The sequence below is a fragment of the Schistocerca piceifrons genome, chromosome 6 (assembly GCF_021461385.2).
Source record: "Schistocerca piceifrons isolate TAMUIC-IGC-003096 chromosome 6, iqSchPice1.1, whole genome shotgun sequence".
Classification (NCBI taxonomy): domain Eukaryota; kingdom Metazoa; phylum Arthropoda; class Insecta; order Orthoptera; family Acrididae; genus Schistocerca; species Schistocerca piceifrons.
The window spans coordinates 541,270,113-541,295,864 of record NC_060143.1 but is presented as its reverse complement, the minus strand read 5'-3'; the positions used below and the strand labels follow the sequence as shown (position 1 = coordinate 541,295,864).

At 43.0% G+C, this 25,752-nt stretch overlaps 2 protein-coding genes across 2 annotated transcripts in view; one reads left to right on the top strand and one right to left on the bottom strand.

The window, feature by feature from the left end:
* Positions 1 to 209: 209 nt before the first annotated feature.
* Positions 210 to 20,132, bottom strand: LOC124802593 (autophagy protein 12-like). The gene is made up of 3 exons (XM_047263471.1): positions 19,888 to 20,132; positions 1,105 to 1,241; positions 210 to 905 (listed from the first exon to the last, which is right to left on the bottom strand). Exons 1-3 carry the CDS (start codon positions 20,024 to 20,026, stop codon positions 783 to 785), a joined length of 399 nt encoding a protein of 132 aa, XP_047119427.1. The 5' UTR covers positions 20,027 to 20,132; the 3' UTR covers positions 210 to 782.
* A 135-nt stretch (positions 20,133 to 20,267) lies between these two features.
* Positions 20,268 to 25,752, top strand: part of LOC124802592 (26S proteasome non-ATPase regulatory subunit 12) — an 83,704-nt gene continuing 78,219 nt past the window's right edge. The window contains exons 1-4 of the mRNA XM_047263470.1: positions 20,268 to 20,409; positions 20,515 to 20,703; positions 20,789 to 21,025; positions 21,118 to 21,258. Of these exons, the coding sequence (XP_047119426.1) occupies positions 20,539 to 20,703; positions 20,789 to 21,025; positions 21,118 to 21,258 (543 nt within the window). The 5' untranslated portion in view covers positions 20,268 to 20,409; positions 20,515 to 20,538. The remainder of the gene's footprint in view (positions 20,410 to 20,514; positions 20,704 to 20,788; positions 21,026 to 21,117; positions 21,259 to 25,752) is intronic.

Here is a 25,752-nt window from a genome sequence, read left to right as displayed (position 1 = left end):
ATACCTACCTAAGAGAGCAAATAACTGAAAACTAAATTGGTTTTAAATAAGAGAAGAAATTAATTTCCAGTAAATGTCAAGTTTTGAGTCTCCTTTCATTTCCCTCAGCCTTCATTGCCGACAGTAGCAAGAACTGAAAATGCCATATAACAATACACACTTCAAACCATTTCATCAGATCAGAAATTTACAGGACAGTAAACTACCAGTTTCTTAATATTTTACATTTATTTTTCATTCAATCCATTATCAAAGATTATAAAAACTACTACATTTATTTTACACAGGACAGATTTAGCACTGAATGACATCATGAGTAAATATGAATAGGCGAGTCAATTAATAAAACAAAACAGTGCTCTATACACCGTAAAGAAAAATATCACAGACATGAAAACTACGAACCTCAGGTAGTGATCATCTTTACATTCAATAAATATACACACACATATATTTACAAGGGAACTGTACAGCAGAAATTTGGTTTACTTATTCCTGCATTACCCTATATGTCCGATCTTAACAGACAACCAATGCTGGAAAATTTATTGACAAGCAATGCAACAAATTATACATTTTAATAAATGTCTAGCATGCCTTAGGATGATATGCGCGTAAAAAATCTTGGGAGGAACTGCAAACCACCCAATTTTGGAATACAATAAAATGGACCTTTTTGGCAGTGGCCTGCTAGTATTGGAATGTGTGTCAGCAACACACCAAACCTTGGCCTGAGAGACCTTTAACCAAAGCTGAAATAAAGTTACTATTTATGCAGAGTGTCAACCCCAAGCCTGACTTTTGCAGTAATGTATGACTAACTTTCCATCAATTCCATAACATTCATAAAGATTTCCCACTGTATTATCAGGTGCAGGTGCAAAAGCTTGGTTGACATACAGGAACTGTAAAGAAAGAAATGAAATTAATATAACACAAATAGTAAAACACTAAATTTTAATGTTCTAAAAAGAATCTGAACCATATTTTGAAAAACAGCAATAACTAAAGAATTTCAACAAACAAGGTCACACAAGACAAGTTACTATATGACAAATTTTATTAAGATCAATCTCAAATGTAAATTCTGATGTTCAGACTTACTAAAGATTCCGACTTCTCAAGTCTCAAATGCTTTTTAAAAAACTCTGTTATCCATCCAATTTTTTTATCTGGTTCAACAGCCCATCTCTTCCGTTTCAGAATTGGGGCATTTCCAGTTGCCTTCATCAGAATATCAACTATAACAAAAAGTAAATGAACTGTTACAACTTGGGAAGAAATGTTTGTAGCAAGTTCACAAATATCAATCAAGGATGTCGGGCATTTTAATGAGTTTCAATATGTTTAACCTAATACAGAAAATCATCATAAAAATATCAAGAGAAAATTACATTACTTATGGATAACACACACATTTTGATCTAGCAATGTAGGAACAGATAAGACTGCTACTTACAGTAAAGATAACATGCTAAGTAGCAGACAGGTGCAATTAAAAGAACTTAAACATAAGCCTTAGGCCACAGCCTTCACCAGAAAAAGAGAAACAAACACCATTCATTCACACAAGCAAGCATACCTCACACACACGACCACCAACTCCGGCAGCATATTTTGATCTGACACAATAAATATCATACATAGCACAACTCAAAATTACAAAGAAACATCCATATCTTCATTTACTCTTTTTATCTTGTTATTCTTCTTTGAAAATACAGTTCGATATATAATAAATCTACTCAGCAAGCAACAGCACGAGAAGGCATATTAATGGAAAAGTGTAAACTTTCAGAGCCAGTGGTTTGCTCTTCTGGCAGAAGGTTTAAACGGAAAGTAAGAGAGATGAGGGAAAAGGACTGGCAAGGTTTAGGAAATGGTGAGAATTACAGTAAAACCGTCAGAACACAGGTCTACGAAAACTTACAGCACAGGATGAGAAGGAACAAGTGACTACTGGGGACTGCATCAGACAAGATTTGAAAACCCAAGAGCTTAAATATGGAAGACTGGGAAGTAAGCAAGACACAGATTATTTACAAAGCATCGTGCAAGAGTTAATAAGAGCAGTAAGTGCATTATATGTGGCAGACAGGTGTAAAAGCCTTAAATGCACTATATGTGGCAGACAGGTGTGGTTGGGATGGGAAAAAATAGACTGGTCAGAAAATAAAACATACAGAAAACCAAAAGGGAGAGAAGAAAAGGAATAGTTGCTGGAAAGAAATGCTGAAATCAAAGCAAAATTGATAACTTGGTGGAAGTCATAACAATGTAGAAGTCTGAACAATGTTTACCTAATGGCAGGTACATGGCATGGTCATTTCACAGGTAGCTCTCCCTTTTGTAGTAGATTTTTTTGCCAATTACAGGGCTGGTATAGATGGTGGTAGGAGGGTGCATAGGGCAAGTCTTACATCAGGGATGGTCACAAGGGTAGGAGCCATAGGATATGGAAATGGGCGCAAAAAGAGCATAGTACCCGATCAGGATATTGCAGTGATTTGGGGGGGGGGGGGGGGGGGGGGGGGGAGCTGATGAAAAGCAATTTAAGTGTGGCGGGCAAAATTTCAGACAGAGTGAACCACATTTCAGGGCATGATTTTAAGAAGTCATAGTCCTGTTGAAGCAGCTGATAACACATTCAAGACCACGACAGTACTTAGTTGTTGTTTGGAGGGATCAGTAGTAACAGCATTGGATGTGATGGCCCAGGAAATCTGCTTTTGAACTAGGTTCTCAGGTTTTCAAGTCCCATCTGGTGCAGTCACAAACAGTTAGGCTCCCCTTACCTGGAGTTCTAGATGTCCCAGTTTTTATTTTTTTTATTTTTTATTTTTTTTGAGGGGGGGGGGGGGGTTAAAGGGACCAAGCTGCAAGGTCATTAGTCCTTTCATTCTATATACGTATCAAACCAGAAACAATCCTCAGAGGAAGGATACAAAAGGCAAATCTCTTAAGCCCAACTGAAATCAAGATACAATAAGACAGAGATAAAAAGCAAGGAGAAGTAGGAGAGGAGTAAGAGGGAGTAAGGTGGGAAGTTACTCTGCCCAGAATGTGGTTGGAGGACCGTAAGACATGGTATGGAGTGGAAGCCATACCCTCTGCATCTGACCAGCACCACCTCCGCACCCTCTGTTACCCCCAGAAAATGAGCAGCACAGAGAAGACGGTAAAATTTTAGGAATGACAAAACATTAAAAACAGAAACTATAAGGAGCATAAAAAGTTGGGAAGGGTAAGAGCCAGTCCAGACCACTGAGCAATGGCCACTGTAGGTCACCTGGGCCAGAGCAGATGGTCAATGAGGCCAACCTCACAGAGACAAGTGGAAATTGCCAACCTCACAGAGACAAGTGGAAATTGCCAACCTCACAGAGACAAGTAGAAATTGCCTTCACAAGTAAAAAATAAAACCACGTCAGGCACATCATCCGCTAGCACCAGAGAGAGCATGTTAGGAAGTTTATGGGGACTTGTAAGTGAATAATTGAAAAAAAAATCTATTTCTTTAATTTTTGTATTAAAAATTTCTCTGTAGTTTTCTGAATGAGACAAAGTTTACTTCCAGGAAAATGGACCACAGAAAGTTAGAGGAATTTAAAAGTGGCTGCACACACCACGACATCCCCAAGGCACACAGCCAGTTCTGTTAAAAATAAAGTTTTGCTCCCATTTGTTTCTTTTTTTTTTTTTTTACTGTTTAGTCCCTTAAGTTGGCTAATCTGCAAAATCTTTATAGTTTCTTATCTTTTGTTTATACAGAGAGTTTAGTTTTTGTTTGCTGTTGTTTTGGTGTGAATATTTTGTTTACATCATCAAAGTAATTGTGTGCCTGAGTTTCTTATTCCACTTGAAAACAATGGGAAGAACTAAGAAGTTTGGTTTTAAACAAAGTAAATTTTATGGAAGTTGGTTCACCAAATGGATTAACTCTGCTAATTCTGAAATACAACATGATAGAACACTAATCAACTTCAACTACTGTGCTCTCATGGACTTACCTCCCCTGCTAAGGTTTGACAGGTACAATAAAATTATTCTACAGACTCTAGAAGAAGTAACAAATGATAGCATGAAAAATGCTGCTCAGGAAACTATAGACATGAATGACAGCAATACATGTATGTCTGCAGCCCTGTATGCATCCTGGCAATGAAGAGGCCATAGTTCCCTAAATGGTGTAGTGACATCTACTTCCTTGGACAATAGTAAAGTCATTGATGTGGACTGTATTACCAAGTACTGTCATAGCTGTACTAGTGAAACTGAAAATCATAAATATTTGATTAATTTTAGTGGTTATGGTGGAGGGATGGAATCTGAAGGTATTGTGAAGACATTTCACACGTCAGTGGAGAAATATGGTGTGATGTATACATCTTACCCAGAAGATGGAGACTCAAAAGAGTACCAAAAAGTTTGTGAATCCGAACCTTGTGCAGACACAAAAACTAAAAAAAATGGAATGTGTTGGGCATGTCCAAAAAAGGTTAGGTACAGGATTGAGGAACTTTATGAGGAATTTTATGGGAAAGAAATTAGGCGATGGTAAGTGCATTAGTGGACGTGATTGGTTTACAGACAAAGAAATGACAGGTTGCAGTATTATTATGGAAAAGCGATACGACAAAATTAAAATGACCTTGAGAGAATGAAAAATGCAGTATGGGCTACCTTTTTTCATAAATCTTCCACAGATGACAACTCATGTCATGCACTCTGCCCACCTGGCAGTGATTCATGGTGTGGCTACCTGAGAGCTGTTATTCAAGGTGAGACCTACAACCATAAATATTCTTTGCCACTTGCTATAAAACCTATGTATAGGGATCTTAGTGACACAATATTATTAGAGAAATGTTTGCATGGCAGGACTCAAAATTCAAATGAAAGAGTCACCAACTATATATGGGAATGGATACCAAAAACTGCTCTAGAAGGACTAGATACTTTGAAAATAGGTGTGCTGGTCTATGTTTCAACGAGGGTGCAGTGCCAAGGCTTAATGTTATGGAACTGATGGGAGTGCATGGTGGACTAAATATGCATAGAACTCTAATAGCCATTGACTGTAGGAAACTCTTCAAAGCAGAAGAAACAGTGTTAAAAGCCACCAAAGAAGCAAGCATAAGAAATAGTCTCAAACAAGTTGAATATGGACTGGGATGCATGATTGCCTTGCAAGTTTTAATAGGAAAAGCAAGTTTTAACTTTAATTTCCCGAAAGTTAAATTATTCCATGTTCTGGTACACTTTGGCTAAACACTATTAAAGATAGAGAGCTGCAATTTTGTACACTGTCTTAAAACATGCTTAACTAAAAAGTGGACTACTCTTGTGACTTAACTATGAAAATAAAATGTTTTATTGAAGAAAAACCCTGAATTCATTTCCAAAATTTTTGATAATCATATTTAAAACATTTTTGTAACACAATTTATGACAGAACTATCTTTTAAATAGTCTGCTTTAAAGATAATAATGTAAAGAACTTGCAAGAAAGAATAAACTTTCTACTTTGTTTGTATCTTGAGTAATGTGTAAGTATGCTGCATATAAATAATTAGCATGATTTATTTCACTTGCAACATAAAAATACAATTAAAAAAGTGTGAGAGCTAAAGCTGTGGTTCATGCATAAACATGTTCCCAAAAAGGTGTCTTAAAAGATGGTAAGCATTATATGGGGTTACATATCTTATTCTTTGAGTAACACTGTTTAGAAAACTGACAATTTTTTTCAAGGTTTCCCCTGGTATTCACAGACCAGTTACCTTAAGACATCATCCCACAGCAACCAACTCTGGACAGTCTAGTAAGACATGGGCCACTGCCAGCCAGGCACCACACTGGCAGAAAGATGGGTCTTCACAATGGAGAATGTGGCCATAGGCAGTCAAATATGGCCAATGTGTTGACGACACAGGACTGTGGACTCCCTGTGAGAAGTGCGAAAAGAAAATTGCCACATGGTTGCGGTCTCACTTATTGCCCTCAGCTTGTTTGGGTGTCCAGAGCAGACCATTCTGAGTTCCAGACTTCCAACAGTTGGCAGCACAGAGTAAATTGAAAGTCCAGTTCTGGGATGCCCATTTCCAAAATCAGCATCTCGGTAGCCAACTTTGCTAAATGGTCAGTATGTTTGTTCCCCCAGATCAAGACATGACTAGAGGTTCAAACAAAAGACGACTGGCCATCCAGCTTTATGGAGGTCAGGAAGAAGACCCAGGATAGTCGTGGCTAATGGGTGATGAGGATAGCACTGCACTGGTCTATAGCCCGAAGGCTGCGCAGAGAAATGCTGCAGGTTAGAGGGATTTGCTAGTGCAATACAGAGCATGGCTAGGAACTTGTTTAATGGCCACCAATTCATCAGTGAAGACACAGCAGCTATTCAGCAGGGAGCATAGTTCATTGCGCCTTGCACATGTGTATGCAAAGCCAGGTCAGCCAATGGCTATTAAGCTGCCAATGAATGCCAGTTCTGAACTCAGAAACCCATCAAGGACAGCCAGCAAGCAACAAGCAGCAAAAATATAGGCGGTCAACAGAATCTGTTGGTTCAAAGGCATCCAAGGTCACACCACACACCATACAGATGTACACTATGGTTCCCTGACAAGAGGTGACAATGGGGGAAGTTGGAGTTCAGAGCAGAGACACTGTTGTCAACCTACAATTGTGACCTCATTTCTGGGTCCCTGTTGTGGTGGGGGCAGCTCTCAGTATTGGGAAAAAGAACACAGTAGTGTGGATGCTCCGGAAATCTGCAAACATGTGTAACATAATTGAGTAACTGTTGTTGATGTCTGATCCACAATGAAGGGACCCCTGTCACCACGAGTAGGCTGCTCATGGAGCTAGTTCAATAGGCTCCTGTTGCAAATCAAATCCCACAGTGGTGTATTGGGTCCAGTGACCGCTATGTTGAGGCCAATACCGAACCACATGCCAGACTCCCATAATCAAGACGGCACAGGATATGGGCTTTGTATAACCACATAAGGGTCCAGCTGGTGTCACTGTGGGAATGAAGTGTATTAAAGTGGAGCCAGCACATTTACTTAAATTTGCAAAAGTGGGGAAGACACATCATCTGGGCATTGAAGACCAGTCCCAAGAAGCACTAAGTCTCCACCAGATTGACTAATTGGTCGTCAACATAAAGTTCTGCTTTTGGAGGAACAGTTCAACATAAACAGAAGTGGATGACACGAGTCTTGGCAGCGGAAAACTGAATACAGCGGGTGAGGGCCTATAACTGTTCCTTTTGAATGGTATCCTGCAGTCACTGTTCAGCAACAGCCACACTACAGACAGCAATAGCAAAAGCAAAAATAATAAGCATACAAGGAGGGTGATACGGAGGACCTGACAACTGCTTTTATACCACTGATGGGTACTAGAAAGAGAGGGACAGTCAATAACAAGCCCTAATAGACCACATTTTCTTCGATATGGGGGGATACTATGGAAGGCACCAACTCTAACCCAGAAAGTACAGTGCACAAGAAGTTCTGGGCAAAAATACGAAGTGGGCCCCAGAGACCCCACTCATGTAAGGTATCAAGCATGTGGTGTTGTAAGCCTTTTGTAGGCTGGTGAAGACAGCAATAACCTGTTGACATCGGGCAAAAGCTGTCCAGATGGCTCAATCCAGGCAAACCAAGTTATCAGCAGTGAAACAGCCTTGGTGAAAACCAGCCTGGGATGGAGGCAGAAGGTCCTAAGAGTTAAGAAAGCCAACACAGCCGTCAGCTCACCAGCGTTCTAGCAACTTACAGAAAACATTGGTGAGACTTGGTTGGTTGGTTTGTGGGATTTAAGGGACCAGACTGCTTCGGTCATCGGTCCCTTTTTCCAAAACTTAAAAACATCCACACAGAATAAAAACGAAAAATGGAAAAGATGACAGACGATACAGGACAAGAAAGACACAAGACACAGATCAAACAAAACGATTTAGGATCACACAGAGTGTGACAGTGGTTGGCCAACCATAGAGATAAAAAAGGAAAAGCCAACCACCGATAACACATTAAAAACTCAGTCTAAAATCGTAGGTCAAATGCCAGAATCAAAACAAAAAGGACATAAAAAACACTCAGATTAAATGATAAAAAAACCCTGCCAGAATAAAACGCAAAACTAAGTCCACCATGGCAGAGTCATCTGTTAAAAGGGCAGTGAGCATGTCAGGCAGTGCGAATGTCTGCCTGAGCACAGCTAAAAGTGGACACTCCAACAAAATGTGGACCACTGCCAAAACGGAGCCGCAGCGACATAAAGGTGGGTCCTCACGTCGCAATAGGTGGCCATGCGTCATCCATGTGTGCCCAATGCGCAGCCGACAGAGGACAACAGACTCCTTGCGATAGACCCGCAAGGAGGAGCACCACACACCGGTAGCCTCCTTGATGGCCCGAAGTTTGTTTCGTGAAGGCAGGGCGCGCCATTCAGTGTCCCAAAGTACCAAAATTTTGCGGCGTAAGATCACTTGCAAATCAGTCTCCGGGAGGCCAATGTCCAGAGATGGTTCACTGGTCGCCTCTTTCGCCAGGCGGTCTACATGTTCATTGCCAGGTATCCCAACATGGCCTGGGGTCCACACAAATACCACAGAGGGGCCGCAATGGGCAAGAGTATACAGGGACTCCTGGACAGCCATCACCAGACGAGAACGAGGGAAGCACTGGCCGACAGCTTGTAAACTGCTCAGGGAGTTGCTACAGATAACGAAGGACTGACCTGAGCAGGTGCAGATATACTCTAGGGCACAAAAGATAGCGACCATCTCAGGAGTGAAAAAGCTGCAGCCAGCCGGCAAGGATTGTTGTTCGTAATGGTCCCCTACAGTTAGAGCATAACTGACCCGATCAGCAACCATCGAACCGTCAGTGTATACAATGCTAGAGCCCTGATACGTGGCTACGATGGAATAAAAGCGGCGGCGGAAGGCCTCCCGAGGGACTGAGTCCTTCGGGCCCTGTGCCAATTTGAGCCGAAGGCAAGGGCGAGGCACACACCACAGGGGTGTAGGCAGAGGGGCCCGGAAAGAAGGCGCAGCAGGGTAAACCCCAAGCCCGGAGAGAAGCTCTCTGACGCGGACAGCGATTGTACAACCTGACCAGGGCCGATGTTCTGGGAGATGGACGACTGACTGCAGGAACAGGAGACGATAATTTGAATGCCAGGGGAAGCTACAAACATGGGCAGCATAAGCGGCCAGTAAATGTTGGCGCCTTAACCGCAGTGGAGGGACACCTGCCTCCACAAGTATGCTGTCAACTGGGCTGGTCCGGAAGGCAGCAGTGGCAAGTCGTATTCCGCTGTGTAGGATTGGGTCCAGCACCCGCAACGCAGATAGGGATGCTGAGCCATAAGCCAGGCTCCCATAACCCAGACGAGACTGGATTAACGCCTGGTAGAGCCGTAAGAGGGTAGATCGGTCGGCACCCCAGCTGGTGTGGCTCAAGCATCACAGAGCATTTAGATGCCGCCAACACATCTGTTTAAGCTGCCGAATACGAGGCAGCCACGTCAACCGGGCATCAAAAACCACACCCAAAAACCTATGTGACTCCACCACAGCAAGAAGTTTGCCATCAAGGTAAAGCCACGGCTCAGGATGAACAGTGTGTCACCGGCAGAAATGCATAACGCAGGTCTTGGCTGCCGAAAACTGAAAGCCATGCGCTACAGCCCAAGACTGCGCCTTGCGGATAGCGCCCTGCAACTGACGTTCAGCAGCTACAATGCCGTTAGAGCTACAGTAAAGGCAGAAGTCGTCAGCATACAAAGACGCTGAGACAGACGTTCCCACTGGCGCAGCGAGCCCGTTAATTGCTATTAAAAACAGGCAGACACTTAAAACAGATCCCTGTGGCACCCCGTTCTCCTGAACTCTGAAGGAACTATGAGAGGCCTCAACTTGCACATGGAAGATATGATGTGCCAGAAAATTGTGTATGAAAATCAGCAGCGGACCCCAAGACCCCAATCATGAAGTGTAGAGAGGATGTGATGGCGCCACGTAGTATCGTACGCCTCCCGCATGTCGAAAAAGACAGCGACCAGGTGCTGACGGCGGGCAAAGGCCGTACGGATGGCTGACTACAGGCTCACTAGATTGTTGGCGGCAGAACGGCCTTTACGGAACCCACCCTGAGACGGAGCCAGGAGGCCCCGTGACTCGAGTACCAAACTCAATCACCGGCTCACAATCAGTTCGAGCAACTTGCAAAGAATGTCGGTGAGGCTAATTGAGTGGTAGCTGTCCACCTCCAAAGGGTTCTTGCCAGGTTTCAAAACGGGGATAACAATGCTTTCCCGCCATTGCGACGGAAACTCACCCTCAACCCAGAGACGGTTGTAAAGGTCGAGGAGCCACGCTGGCAGTCCACTGAAAGGTGTTTCAGCATCTGACAGTGGATGCGATCTGGCCCAGGAGCGGTATCAGGGCAAGCGGCTAGGGCACTGTGAAATTCCCACTCACTGAATGGAACATTGTAAGATTCAGGATGGTGGGTGCGAAATAAAAGGCTCCGACATTCCATCCGCTCTTTAATGGAGCGGAAGGCCAGTGGGTAATTCGCAGAAGCGGAACTCAGAGCAAAATGCTCTGCCAAGCGGTTGGCAATTACGTCAGAGTCAGTACAAACTGCTCCATTCAGTGAGAGCGCAGGGACGCTGACAGGGGTCCGATAGCCATAGAGGCGTTGAATCTTGGCCCAGACCTGCGATGGAGTGACATGGAGGCCAATGGTGGACACATACCGCTCCCAGCACACCTGCTTGCGTTGGCGGATAAGGCGGCGGGCTCACGCACGCAGCAGTTTGAAGGCGATGAGGTGTTCTATGGAGGGACGTCGCTTGTGACGCTGGAGCGCCCGCCGGCAATCTTTAATCGCTTCAGCGATCTCAGGCAATCACCAAAGCACAGTCATCCGCCGAGGGGACCCAGAAGAACAGGGAATGGCAGATTCTGCAGCAGTAACGATGCCAATGGTGACCGAGTGAGCCACCGCATCAATGTAATCATTCGAGAGAGGCTCAATAGCGGCAGTGGAGGAGAACAAGTCCCAGTCATCCTTATTCATAGCCCACCTGCAAGGGCGCCCAGAAGACTGACGCTGTGGCAGTGACAGAAAGATCGGAAAGTGGTCACTACCACACAGGTCGTCATGCACACTCCATTGGACAGACGGTAAGAGGCTAGGGCTGCAGATCGAAAGGTCAATGGCGGAGTATGTGCCATGCGCCACAATGAAGTGGTTGAAGGCACCATCATTTAAAATCGAAAGATCGAGCTGCACCAATAAATGCTCAATGGTGGTGCCTCGACCTGTTGCCACTGACCCACCTCACAGAGGGTTATGGGCATTGAAGTCGCCCAGTAACAAGAAAGGTGGCGGCAATTGGGCTATCAGTGCAGACAGGACATGCTGCGCGACATCACCATCTGGTGGAAGGTAAAGACTGCAGACGGTAACAGCCTGTGGCGTCCACACCCGAACAGCGACAGCCTCTAAAGGTGTTTGTAGAGGGACAGACTCGCTGTGAAGTGAGTGAAGGACATAGATGCAGACGCCAACAGACACCCTTTCATAAGCTGCCCGGTTCTTACAATAACCCCGATAGCCACGGAGGGCGGGGGTTCGCATCGCTGGAAACCAAGTTTCCTGAAGAACAATGCAGAAGAAAGGGTGAAGGCTGATAAGTCGTCAGAACTCAGCTAGATGGTGGAAGAAACCACTGGAGTTCCACTGGAGGATGATATTTTCCATGGCTCAGAAAGGTGTGAAGGGACTGGAGAGGCAGATTACGCCGCTGGGTCACCTGCTGCCTCCGATGGAGCACCTGCACAAGTGCTATCCATTGCGTCTGAGGGACCGGCGAGATCGAGGTCCTCAGCAGACGCAAGAAATCTCCACCTCATCCTCAGACGCGGAGCCTGTAGGTAGTGGTGGAGTAGGTGCCACCGCAGGTGCCTTGGTCTTACGGGTCATCAATTTTGCTTTCTCTCACTGTTCCTTAGGTTGCCGTTGCTTGGAGGGCTTAGTGGAGTCAGTCTCCGGGACCGAAGATGAGCGCGAAGCTCGACGACCAGCGACCTGTGCCTTCTTCAGCCACTGGTGGGTGTCTGCTGTGCCGCTGGTAGGAACCTGGGAAAGGAGTGACGCAAGGGATCCCTTCCGAGCGAGAGCGGGTAGTAGAAGTAATCCATCGAACTACAGACCTATATCACTGACGTCGGTTAGCAGTAGGGTTTTGGAGCGTATACTGTATTCAAACATTATGAATCACCTCGAGGGGAACGATCAATTGATACGTAATCAGCATGGTTTCAGAAAACATCGTTCTTGTGCAATGCAGCTAGCTCTTTACTCGCACGAAGTAATGGCCGCTATCGACATGGGATCTCAAGTTGATTCCGTATTTCTACATTTCCAGAAAGCTTTTGACACCGTTCCTCACAAGCGACTTCTAATCAAGCTGCGGGCCTATGGGGTATCGTCTCAGTTGTGCAACTGGATTCGTGATTTCCTGTCAGGAAGGTCGCAGTTCGTAGTAATAGACGGCAAATCATCGAGTAAAACTGAAGTGATATCAGGTGTTCCCCAGGGAAGCGTCCTGGGACCTCTGCTGTTCCTGATCTATATAAATGACCTGGGTGACAATCTGAGCAATTCTCTTAGGTTGTTCGCAGATGATGCTGTAATTTATCGTCTAGTAAGGTCATCCGAAGACCAGTATCAGTTGCAAAGCGATTTAGAAAAGATTGCTGTACGGTGTGGCAGGTGGCAGTTGACGCTAAATAACGATAAGTGTGAGGTGACCCACATGAGTTTCAAAAGAAATCCGTTGGAATTCGATTACTCGATAAATAGTACAATTCTCAAGGCTCTCAATTCAACTAAGTACCTGGGTGTAAAAATTACAAACAACTTCAGTTGGAAAGACCACATAGATAATATTGTGGGGAAGGCGAGCCAAAGGTTGCGTTTCATTGGCAGGACACTTAGAAGATGCAACAAGTCCACTAAAGAGACAGCTTACACTACATTCGTTCGTCCTCTGTTAGAATATTGCTGCGCGGTGTGAGATCCTTACCAGGTGGGATTGACCGAGGACATCGAAAGGGTGCAAAAAAGGGCAGCTCGTTTTGTATTATCGCGTAATAAGGGAGAGAGAATGGCAGATATGATACGCGAGTTGGGATGGAAGTCATTAAAGCAAAGACTACTTCGCCGCGGCGAGATCTATTTACGAAATTTCAGTCACCAACTTTCTCTTCCGAATGCGAAAATATTTTGTTGAGCCCAACCTACATAGGTAGGAATGATCATCAAAATAAAATAAGAGAAATCAGAGCTCAAACAGAAAGGTTTAGGTGTTCATTTTTCCCCCGCACTGTTCGGGAGTGGAATGGTAGGGAGATAGTATGATTGTGGTTCGATGAACCCTCTGCCAAGCACTTAAATGTGAATTGCAGAGTAATCATGTAGATGTAGAAGCTGAAGTAGACGGACACTTCTCCGGCTTAAAAGTGGGGACTGGCGTCCCCGATGGTTGGGGGGGTTGCTCCTGAAGGAGATGGAGCAAGAGCAACAGGGAGTGAAGTGCCCCCCACAATCAAGGGGGCCGGTGGATGCTGACCGATCTTAGAGCCAGCCGTATGTGATGATGGGAGAACCGTTGTTGCAGCAGCAGCGTAGGTCGACGTCATTGGCACAGGATGGAGCCTCTCGTATTTCCGCTTAGCCTCGGAGTAGGCCAGGCGGTCCAGGGGGAATGGTGTTCTCCACACTTAACACAGATGGAAGACGGAGCACATGGAGTATTGGGATGCGAAGGACGTCCACAATCTCGACATGTGATGCCAGAAGTACAGCGGGATGACATGTGCCCGAACTTCCAGCATTTAAAATACCGCATTGGAGGAGGGATATACGGTTTCACATAACAGCAGTAAACCATCACCTTGACCTTTTCGGGTAAGACGTCGCCCTCGAAGGCCAAGATGAAGGCACCGGTGGCTACCTGTGTATCCCTCGGACCCCGATGGACGCGCCGGACGAAGTGAACACCTCGTCGTTCTAGGTTGGCGCGTAGTTCATCGTCCGACTGCAGAAGAAGATCCCTGTGGAATATAATACCCTGGACCATGTTTAAACTCTTATGGGGCGTGTTGGTGACAGAAACATCGCCCAACTTGTCGCAAGTGAGCAACCTCCGTGACTGGGCAGAGGATGCTGTTTTGATGAGAACTGACCCCAGAGCGCATTTTGGACAAGCCCTCCACCTCCCCGAACTTGTCCTCTAAATGCTTCACAAAAAACTGGGGCTTGGTCGACATAAATGATTCCCCATCAACTCGCGTACACACGAGGTACCAGGGTGAATAATCTCCACTGCCTTCTTTAGCCATACGTTCCTCCCATGGAGTGGCCAGGGAGGGAAATGATCTAGGATCAAATTTCTTCCCATTGAGGTTAGACCTCGATCGCTTAGAGACTGCTGGTGGAGGCCCACCAGCGAGAGATGATGTACCACGCTTCATTGCGGGTCATCCGCCCTGATGCCACCCACTCCAACCAGGGGCTCTCCCCACGGGCACCACCCAGCCACAGCAAAGACCACCTGGCAGGATAGCCTTTGCCGGGAGTCCCGATGCCCCAGAGGGATAGGCATCTACTCCTCGGCATATGTAGGGAGGTAGCAGCTCAGGCATCAGCAGTGTGATCCCTGTGTAGTCAGAGGGCTACCACCAAGAGGGTACATGACGACCCCACCACAACAGACTGGCTACCATGCTGGTTGTCGGGTGTCGAATAACCATTAATAAAGGGAGCAAAGATGGAAGTGCACTATGGATGGAATGTAGGCTACCCGGAACACACTATAACTGATGTGGCCGGAAGCTCAGTGTAAGTCCAACTCCATGACAATAACGAATATGCCAGATCTTGGGGCAAGATGGATATAGAATGCACCACGTAAGGCATCCTTCCCCAAATGGTACGTACTAACGGAAAATTTGGAAAGGTAGTAGTCAAACCCCATAGGGGACCATCACATTATAGGCTGAACAGTTGAGACTCCTCTTAGTCACCTCTTACGAGAGGCAGGAATACCGCGGGCCTATTCTTACCACCGACCCGCAGGGGGGTTGGTGAGACTAACTGGGTTATAGCTGCCCATCTCTAGAGGGTACTTAATCGGTTTCAGTACCAAGATGACAATGCTTTCTCACTATTGAGGCATGAACTCAGCCTCACTCCAGATACGGCTAATGATGGTAAGGAGATGCTGCTGACAGTCCACCCACAGGTGTTTGAGCATTTGGTTGTGGATGCAGTCAGGTGCTGGGGCTTTATCAGGGTAAAGGGATAGGGCACTGAAGAATTCCCACTCATGGAATGGAGCATTATGTGGCTCTAGGTGGCGAGTAGTGACGGATAAGTGCACTCACCCCATCTACGGTTTGTGGACACAAAAGGTTTATTAATAGTTCTCAAATGCAGAGTAAAATACTCGGTGTGACAGCATCAGAGCCAGTGAAGACAGCACCATTCAATGAAACGCCAGGTACACCTGCAGGGGACTGGTACCTGTAACAGTGATCTTCGCCCAAACCTGCGAAGGAGGGATACGTGGTCCAATGGTTGAAATGTACCATTACCAACATTCTTGCTTGTGTCGTTTTATTAGGTGAAGCCATCATGGACAGTAAAATCCTGAGATGCTCTTACTCAAAACAACTGCAGCCTCCAAAGTTGTATCAAGAGGCACATGTTCGCTACATAAAACAGAGTCCTGAACAAAAGTGCAAACGCCAGCTAACATCCTATCATAGTCGGCGTGATTCTTAAAATATCCCTACTAGCCAGCCAAGAAAGGCAGGGGTACATGTTGCTGGAAAGCAAGTTTCCTGAACGGCAGTGCAGAAAACAGGAGAATTGTTTAACAAATGTCATAGTTCAGCCAGGTGGTGGGAAAAACCGCAACAGTTCCACTGGGGAGAATCATGCTGCTGGTATACTTTGAGGGTGAGAAGAGACCAAGGAGGTAGGTTTTGCCCCATGGTCACCATCTGCTACCAGTTGAGAGGTTCTGGTATCAACACACACAGGTTCCGTATCAACACACACAGGTTCCGAGACACATTATGCTGTGCGACCGGTAGCCTCAGAGGCCAGGGGACCTTCGCCTCAACCACAGAAACTTAACACATGGGATTTGGTAGTGTCAGGACCATTGGAGCGGAGTGAAGGCATTACTGTTGCCAAGATAGACTTGATGCCCAAGCCCACTACAGTATTTCATGTTTATATGCCAACTAGCCCTAAAGGTAACAAAGAGTTTGATAAAATACACAATGAGATAAAAGAAATTATTCTGATAGTTAAGGAAGATGAAAAGTTATTTAATAGGAGATTGGAATTAGATAGTAGAAGAATAAACAGAAGGAAACATAGGTGATTACGGACTGGGGCAAAGGAATTATGTACAGAGCACAATTTAATCATCGCTACCACTTGGTTTAAGAATCATGAAAGAAAGTTGTACACATGGAAGAGACCTGGAGACACTGGAAGGTTTCAGACTGATTATGGAATGGTATGACAGAGCTTCTGGAACCAGAATTTAAACTGTAAGATATTTCCAGGAGCAGATAGGGGCTCTGATCACAATTCACTGGTTATGAACTGCAGAGTAAAATAAAGAAAGTGTAAAAAGTTAGGAAATTAAGGGTGTAGGACCTAGATACATGGAAAGAACCAGAGGTGGTTGAAGGGTCCCAGAGGCGGCATTGACAAGGACAGTGCAAAGAAATACAGTAGAAGACAAAAGGGTAGTTTTGAGAGCAGAAATAGTGAAGGCAGAAGAGGATCAAAGAGATAAAAAGAGATGGGCTAGTAGGAATCCTTGGATAACGCAGGAGATATTGAACTTAATTGATGAAAAGAGAAAATATAGAAATGTAGTAAATGAAACAGGCAAAAGAGAAAAGAAGCGTCTAAAAACTGAGATTGACAAGAAGTGCAAAACGGCTAAACAGCAATGGCTACAGGACAAATCTAAGGACTTTGAAGCATATATCACTAGAAGGAAAGGTAGATGCTGCCTACAGGAAAGTTAGAGAGACCTTTGGAGAAAAGAGAAGCAACTGTATGAATATCAAGAGTATTTGTATGCATTGTAGGCATGTATGGAAGTGAAAATGCCACACAGCAATACTCTCTGATGTGCCGCATTGTACTAGGTATTGCGAGGAGGCCCTAGCAAAGTGAAGACAGGTCGGGCCTTGATCCACTCGCTGCCAGCATACACTGCATGCGTGAAGTTTGGCGCACCATGGCCGGCCCTGATCTAGACCAACAAGATAAAATATTTGTGAGAATAGGCGGAGAATGTAAAAGAAAAACAAATAGGGTCAATGCAAGTGCTCACAATGGTGATATGACAACGGAAAAGCGAAGGATATGAACCAATTGTTGGTTGGTTGGTTGACTGATTGGATGAGGAAGGGACCGAACTAGGCCTATTACGTCATCAGTCGTTTATTCCTCGAACACACAGGACTACATGACTGTAGATCAGGGATGACCTACAGTGCAAAACCCAGGGGAAAAAAAAGACCCCAAGGTCAATGAAGGCTAGATACGGGGGAAAAAAAGAAGAAAAAAAATGAAAATAAGAAGAAAGGCACAAACCCCAGAAAGCAAAGTGCAATGAAGGGACTTATAAACATCGTATCAACCCCCATCACCACTTACCAGATGTAACCCATTCAGAAATTGCCTAGGAAAGACTAGCAATAAGACTGTCACAATCAGACACAGTATTTGCAAATGCTGAGGGTGATGCTGAACCGTATGCCAGACTCCCATAATCAGGGTGGGATTGTATCAGGGCTTTGTAAAGCTGCAGAAGAGTAGCACAATCTGCACTCCAGCTGGTGTTACAGTGGCAGCTAAGTACATTCAGGTACAGCAAGGACGATAATGTTATACGCATGGTAGAAGAGTTTTAAATATTGAATTTTCTTGTTTATATTTGAATTTGTTTACGAAACAGTTCTTTGAAGAATTTTTATGTCTGCATACATAAAAAAAATATTAATGTCTCTCATTATTGCTTGCATCTTTTCTTTTATTTCACTGAAGCTGCCTTTTCAATTTACAGTAACAGAATACGGATGTAACAACATTTGTGCACACAAACTGTCCTTGTCATTCTTTACACTGAAAAGACATTTAACAGTGATGTACAACATATGAATTAAGAAAATGATTGGTAACTCTTTTCAGTTCTCAATTGTTTACAGTTCTGACCTACAGGTCAACCAAAATATTTTCGTAAGATTTTTCACAGATAGATGTTGGTTTTTATTTCACAATTCTCTACAGTGTTGAATGTGGAAGGTATGCCTAAGTGTCATTTTCATTTTATTCTTTTTCTGTAAATAAAATGAGTTAGGATAATTTTCTTTGCACCTAAGATTGCTTCCTGGTATGCTCCAGGTATTTGAACATTTTAGTAACAGGAAGTTGAGAGACTCTACTGTCTATGTATAATTCTTGCTCCCCTCCCCCAAGTCACTTGGGACCTATGGAAGGTACATTAGCGTGTTTGCTTTTCATTGTAATAGTTATTTTGTAGTTTTATTTTGAAATGCTCTACACCCAGGAGGATCTCCTCATTATGCATTAATTGGAACGAAAAGTATGCTACATCTAATTTAAGTGGACAGGTAAGTTACCCAGTAAGTTACTTGAATCAAAAAGTTTATTGTACATACGATAACTGCATCGCCAAATTACCCTTCTTTGACATCTAATTCCCACCAAAAATATGCAAGGCGTAAAGTTTTGTTACAGACATCACTCAATACCACACCTCACGACAGTTGTTACATTTGAACACTTTTAACTTCAAGCTTCCGAACTAGCCTACTGAAATTTTGAAAGAGAAGTTACTCACAATTTTGTTCTATATGCTTGCAATTATTGTGGGGAAATAAAATTCTAATTTAATTGCAATTATTATAACCACTGCATTTTTAATTCATTTATTAACAAAGTGCCTTCCGTGTATTTGATGCGGAAGACATTTTACTTCTAAAGAACAATTACATACCAGTTGTACAAAATAGGGAAGCCAAGAAATCTGATGTTGATTTTTTCTCTTTTGTTGGATTTGCTGCTAAGTTAAGTTTGACGGTAGGGCCTACTGTTAAGCAAAGTAAACTCTGGCTTCGAAGGAATAACTGATAAAACGAGAAAGTGCGTCATACTGTGTATCAATCTAAATAACTTTTGACTTTTATACGTGTTTCTGTTTGTACAGAATGTTTTATTTTCTAAATTCAGTTAAACAAATGAGCCAAGGCAGAAATTTTCGACTTTTCAAGTAGGGGCATGCCCACTGTATGCAGACAGTCATACAATGAAAACTGACATGTTTCATCACTGTTTGATTGCCTCGGTAGTTTAGCATCGAATATGACAAGCACTACGACGAAACTTACAAAACCTAGGTACTGAAAAGACTTTCCCCGCAATGCTGAAAAACAACTAATAAACAAACGGAATTTGATAGCATTGCAGAATATATGAACACACTTCTTTGTTTGCATGCTCAAATTGGTCACATCGTTGCAGAGCAGTTATCTGAGCTCATTTGTATCAATTATTAGAAGTCTCTTAGCACTGCCTACCGTAGGCTCTACACAATTATGTGTTACAGTCCCGCTGCACGTTGTTATATGGATGTATTTCAGCGCTCAAAAAAGTTCTGATTTATGCTATATTAAGAACACACAATTGTAGGAAATGCAATTTACCGGGTCCAATGACATTTTGAACTCACTTTTATGTTTACTTGTTGGCTGCTGAGATGCTTCTGCAGTTGCATCTGTATGTGATTCCAATGACGTTTCAGATGCAACGCTGAGAGGTCTGCTCCCTTCAGGTTGTTCACTTTTGGCCACCTCTTGATTTTCCGACATTTTGCTTGCTACAACGTCTGCATCTTATGAATCAAACACATACTGCTACACAATAACAACTGTATCGTTCCCGATAATATTCGCCATTACTGACGAAGTCGCAACGGAGCTGGAATTAAATTTAACTTCTGGTAACAAGTGTTTCATTTACCATTTAAATTCCACAAAAAACAGTAAATAGCATTATTTAACGTGTAAGAAGCATTGTAATACTGAATGTGATCCAAAGTAGTTCTTCGTAAAATATATATTGACTTCCGGTTTGAAAAACGCTGACAAGTAAATTTGAGCAACTATGCTATTGTAAGCAAACCGTGAGCTCGAGAAGAAGATTTGCTGCATCCGAGTAAAATATTGTTGAAGGAAGAATACTTCACTTTTGTGTAAGTGGTAATCTCGCAAAAAGACATCTCGCTGTGGCTTGTTATTGGAAACGTGTGCATTGTTAAGCTAGTGATAAGTTCTACTGTCTTGGTTTTGCTTTGCAGTAAACTACCGACTGAATTTTGAGAATGGCAGACGAAATTGCTACAGATGCTGGGCGTGTTGTGAAAATGGAAGTTGACTGTACAGGGGTGTGTGATGAAAAGATTCCAGAATGTGAGAAATTAGCCAAGGAGGGGAAACTAAGCGAAGCGTTAGAGGCACTGCTAGCTCTCGAGAAGCAAACAAGAACGGTAAACTACTGAATTGACCACTTCCTAGTGATTACACATTAAATTGTACAATAAAACCTATTCTAACAGTGGTTTAATGTTTCAGAGTTCAGATATGGTTTCAACTGGTCGAGTCCTAGTTGCCATTGTAAGACTGTGTTTTGAAGCAGGTCAGTGGAATACACTGAATGAACATATAGCTCTTCTTGCTAAACGCCGAAGTCAGCTCAAACAAGCAGTGACAAAAATGGTGCAAGAATGCTGCGAGTACGTTGAGAAAACGCCGAACAAGGAAATAAAGACGAAACTTATTGATACTTTAAGAAGTGTTACAGAAGGAAAGGTCCTGAAAATATTTGCGTTGCTCTGTTTACTTAAGATTGTTTTTCTGTAAGATTTATTTAAAATAATTGTTGTTAATTACACCTGTTTTAGATATACGTGGAAGTTGAGCGCGCTAGGTTAACACATAAACTGGCGAAAATGAAAGAGGAGGAGGGTAACATAGTTGAAGCTGCAAACATAATACAGGAACTCCAAGTTGAGACTTATGGTTCTATGGAAAAAAGGGAGAAGGTAAAGTACTGTTTCTTTCAAATATTAATGTACTATTTTATTTCGTCAACCAGTCCATCTTTGGGTTGTGTATTGATAGCTCCCATACCATGCAGTAGGCCCATCAATGCCATATGTCAATATTTTTACTACTGTGAATCTGACATTGCTAAAGTGTCACACAGAAGGAACAAAAAAGTATTTCCCGGATGTTACAATTATACATTTGAACTCACATTTTGCTTTATAGATCCAGTTTGAAGGAATGTCTTCTGAAAAGAAGCATCAGTGTACAGTTTATCCAAAACAATTGGGATAACTGATTTTTCAGATTAGTGAACACATCTGAAAACATATTGTCCAGTGTTCTTATGAGTATGGTACGAAAAAACACGGAATTAAACACAGCCCTGTAAATAGCCTATATATATTTTGTATCACATGTCTTAGCAAACAACATTGGGAATGGCCTAGTTTCAGAAGTCAAAATGGCATTCAACTAGGCTTGCAGTTTAGGAAAAGGAGCCCTTTTTTATTTTATATATTTATTTATTTATCTAAAAACAAAGATGATGTGACTTACCAAATGAAAGTGCTGGCAGGTCGACAGACACACACAAACACAAACATACACACAAAATTCAAGCTTTCGCAACAAACTGTTGCCTCATCAGGAAAGAGGGAAGGAGAGGGAAAGACGAAAGGATGTGGGTTTTAAGGGAGAGGGTAAGGAGTCATTCCAATCCCGGGAGCGGAAAGACTTACCTTAGGGGGAAAAAAGGACGGGTATACACTTGCGCGCACACACACACACACACATATCCATCCACACATATACAGACACAAGCAGACATATTTAAAGACAAATAGTTTGGGATTTGTTTTTAGATATATTTTTCCTACGTGTAATGTTTCCCTCTGTTATAACCATATTTATTTATTTATTTATTTTTTCTGACCTGAGACCCATTTTCGGTCGCAAAAGGTTTTGAAGACAGTAACAGCACACGATCATATTCTTATTCCTCTAACCACTTCATAGCGACTTCAGGGTTGTGAAAATTTTCTCACTGAATAGCGCATTTTCAGCATTGTCGTTGTTGCTAGGTTCTTCCTTTTCATTGCAAGGGTCTTAGGTGGTCAATACCATTTGCAGTTATTTCACCATCTGTCTACTTGATATCCAGGGTCACTGACATCACATTCAATCCAGTCTTGCGTATTTTCATGCTCGCATTCTTCATTTCCTGAGAATTCTTTTTAGGTGCCCGGTATCATTGCATTGTCGACTCCATATATCTGAACTGACCTTCATCGATTAGTACTTTACTTAGGCCTATCTATTATTTTGTCAGAAAAAAAAACCCCAAGAACAATGTTTTTATATTTAGTTGCTGTTGCAACAGGCACACTGACAGCAATCTCTACCACAAGTGAAGTTTGTGGTGTCAACACAGAACAGCAACCACATGGTTGGCAGATAGGGGGAAACCGCAGAACTGACCAGCCCAGTCCCAACAGGACTTCTACTTTTTGTGCTCACTAATTTCAATTTTCTAACTAGAACACTTCCAAATAATACTCTACTGTACTTACTAACTGTTATCAGTCACTAACGAAAGTTACAAAATGTGATGTTAATCAACACATTCATTTTATTCACTTTGTTTTTGGAAATGTTGTGGAGGAATATTATAGCTCGAAAAGAACTTTAGAATGGATTCTGTTGCTTTTTAGCTATTAAGTATTGGTCTAGTCTTGTACACATTGAACCTTTTGGTTTCAAATGTGAATGTTATTTTGTCTAAAATTCCTTGTAGCTTACAAGATTGTTACTTTTCCTACCTGAGCATATCAGAACTAGGCCTAAATGAAGTTCTGTGTATAGGACGTAGAATATTATACTACCCCTCAGCTTCAAGCAGTGCCACTATCAACAAAGCAGCCACTCATCAGCAATACATTATGTAGGGCCTGAGCTATGTGTTGAATACAAGATACAATCGTCAATATTTTGTTGGGATCAACAAGAATATTCTTTACTAGTTGTAGGCTTTGGCCAGTGGCGTAATGTTAATGGCTGCTGTGATATTGCCTCCAGTGCAAGTTTTCACAGTTTCATTAGTTTGCGGAGGCAACAAATCTTAAAGCAAAAAAAACTTGTTGTGGTGATAGATCCGTAGCTTAGCCCGAGGTGTAGGTTATGTTGGAAGTGACAGTTCGGTTGAGAGTTGGCAGAGCCAGTAAATGTGAAATTCGGAAACCTGATTGTGGTTACAGACTGAGCTGTAGTGTAACACATTTCAAAAAATTTCAGTTGATATTACGTTATACTCTCCATATTGTTTACATTTGTCAGATGTTTCCTATGTCATTAGCTAAAGCTGACAACTAGTATCAAATATTTCTCTCTATAATTTCAAAGAGCATGTTATTATCATGCCAATCTAGTCTAGACCTTTTACTATACTTGAGACTAATCTCTTATTTTTGTTAGCTCTATCAACAAGAGATCACTGTACCACTTTCTAATCAAACATTAAACTTAGACTCACCACAAGGAAGAATTTCATTTTACAGGTCCGTCTTGATCTCACAAACTTTTGCACTGCACTATTACTGGTTTCAGCTTCTGCCATCTTCAGATCTTGTGCTACTATTGCTGTTCTCCAGAATATCCAGCAGCTCAAGATCTGAACTGGTAATAGTGAAGGGCAAAAGTTTGCATGATCAAGATGGATCTATAAAATGAAGTGCCAGAATATGATCATGGACTCATGTTCAGATGTCATGGCTTCAATTGACAAGGAAGTATGTCTGTAGCATTCATAAACAAATATAAATATAATAATACCAAGTTAGCAGGGACAGCTCTGGCATGTCTCACGTGGCCAGATTTTAAAGTGGATGCGCCAGATCTAGAGTTCATGTGGATAAATATGAAGAACAAAATGTAGTTTAAAATACCATATTAATTTGTTGACATTACACAATTCCACCATTAAATTCATTATAAAAATGCCAAATTTTGTTTGTAATACAGATTAAATTTATGTACAGTTATTCTGTGCATTTATCATCTGCAGGAACAAGATAAAATTTTATAAAGTAGCTATACATCCATGATATTTGCAGCGCATTGAACTTGTGTGTGCCAATTTTTCTTTAGTTAAGGGCATCACCTTGTTTGTCACAACCCCTTGAGAATTCTATCTCATTATCTTTTTTTTTTGGGGGGGGGGGGGGGAGCAAACAATGTTGATTTTTGTTTTCAGTGTCAGCAACATTTTATTAAAAATATGGATAACTTTTCTGAAACAGTGGAAAATCCAGGATGGAATGTGACAATACTAGAGAAGGAAAGTTGCTACTCACCATGTAACAGAGATGCTGAGTCGCGATAGGCATAACAAAAAGATACACACAATTATAGCTTTCAGCCATAAAGGCCTTTGTCAGCAGTACGTAACTTGCACACACATCTGCAGTCTCAGAGAGTTGAAACTACACTGCGAGCAGCAGCACCAGTGCATGATGGAAGTGGCGACTGGGTGGGGGTAAGGAGGAGGCTGGGGTGGGGAGGGGGAGGGATAATATGGTGGGAGTGGCAGACAGTGGAGTGTTGCAGTTTAGACGGAGGGCAGGAGAGAAGGTGCGGAGAGGGGAGGGGGTAAGTAGCGGAAAGGAGAGAAATAAAAGAATTTAAGAGACTAGATGTGTCGGTGAGATGACAGCTGTGTAGTGCTGGAATGGGAACAGGGAGGGGACTGGATGAGTGAGGACAGTGACGAACGAAGGTTGAGGCCAGGAGGGTTACGGGAATGTAGGATGTACTGCAGGGAAAGTTCCCACCTGCACAATTCAGAAAATCTGGTGTTGGTGGGAAGGATCCATATAGCACAGGCTGTGAAGCATTCATTGAGGTCAGGTATATCATGTTTGGCAGTGTGTTCAGCAGCAGGGTGGTCCACTTGTTTTTTGGCCACAGTTTGCCGGTGGCTGTTCATGCAGACAGACAGCTTGTTGGTTGTCATGCCTACATAGAATGCAGCACTGTGGTTGCAGCTTAGCTTATAAATCACATGACTGGTTTCACACGTAGCCCTGCCTTTGATGGGATAGGTGATGTTAGTGACCGGACTGGAGTAGGTAGTGGTAGGAGGATGTATGTGACAGGTCTTGCATCTAGGTCTATTACAGGGGTATGAGGCATGAGGTAAGAGATTGGGAGCAGGGGTTGTGTAAGGATGGACGAGTGTGTTGTGTAGGTTCGGTCGACGGCGGAATACCACAGTAGGAGGGGTGGGAAGGATAGTGGGCAGGACACAGAGGAGCATTCCCCTCCTAACTCAGTACTTCCGGGACTGGAACAACTGAATTACATTCTCAGCCAGGGTTTCGATTACCTCTCGTCGTGCCCTGAAATGAGAAATATCATGCCTAAGTCGAAACAAGGCCCCGGGAGTAGACAAAATTCTAGCCAGTCCTGACAAAACTCTACCATCTGGTGAGCAA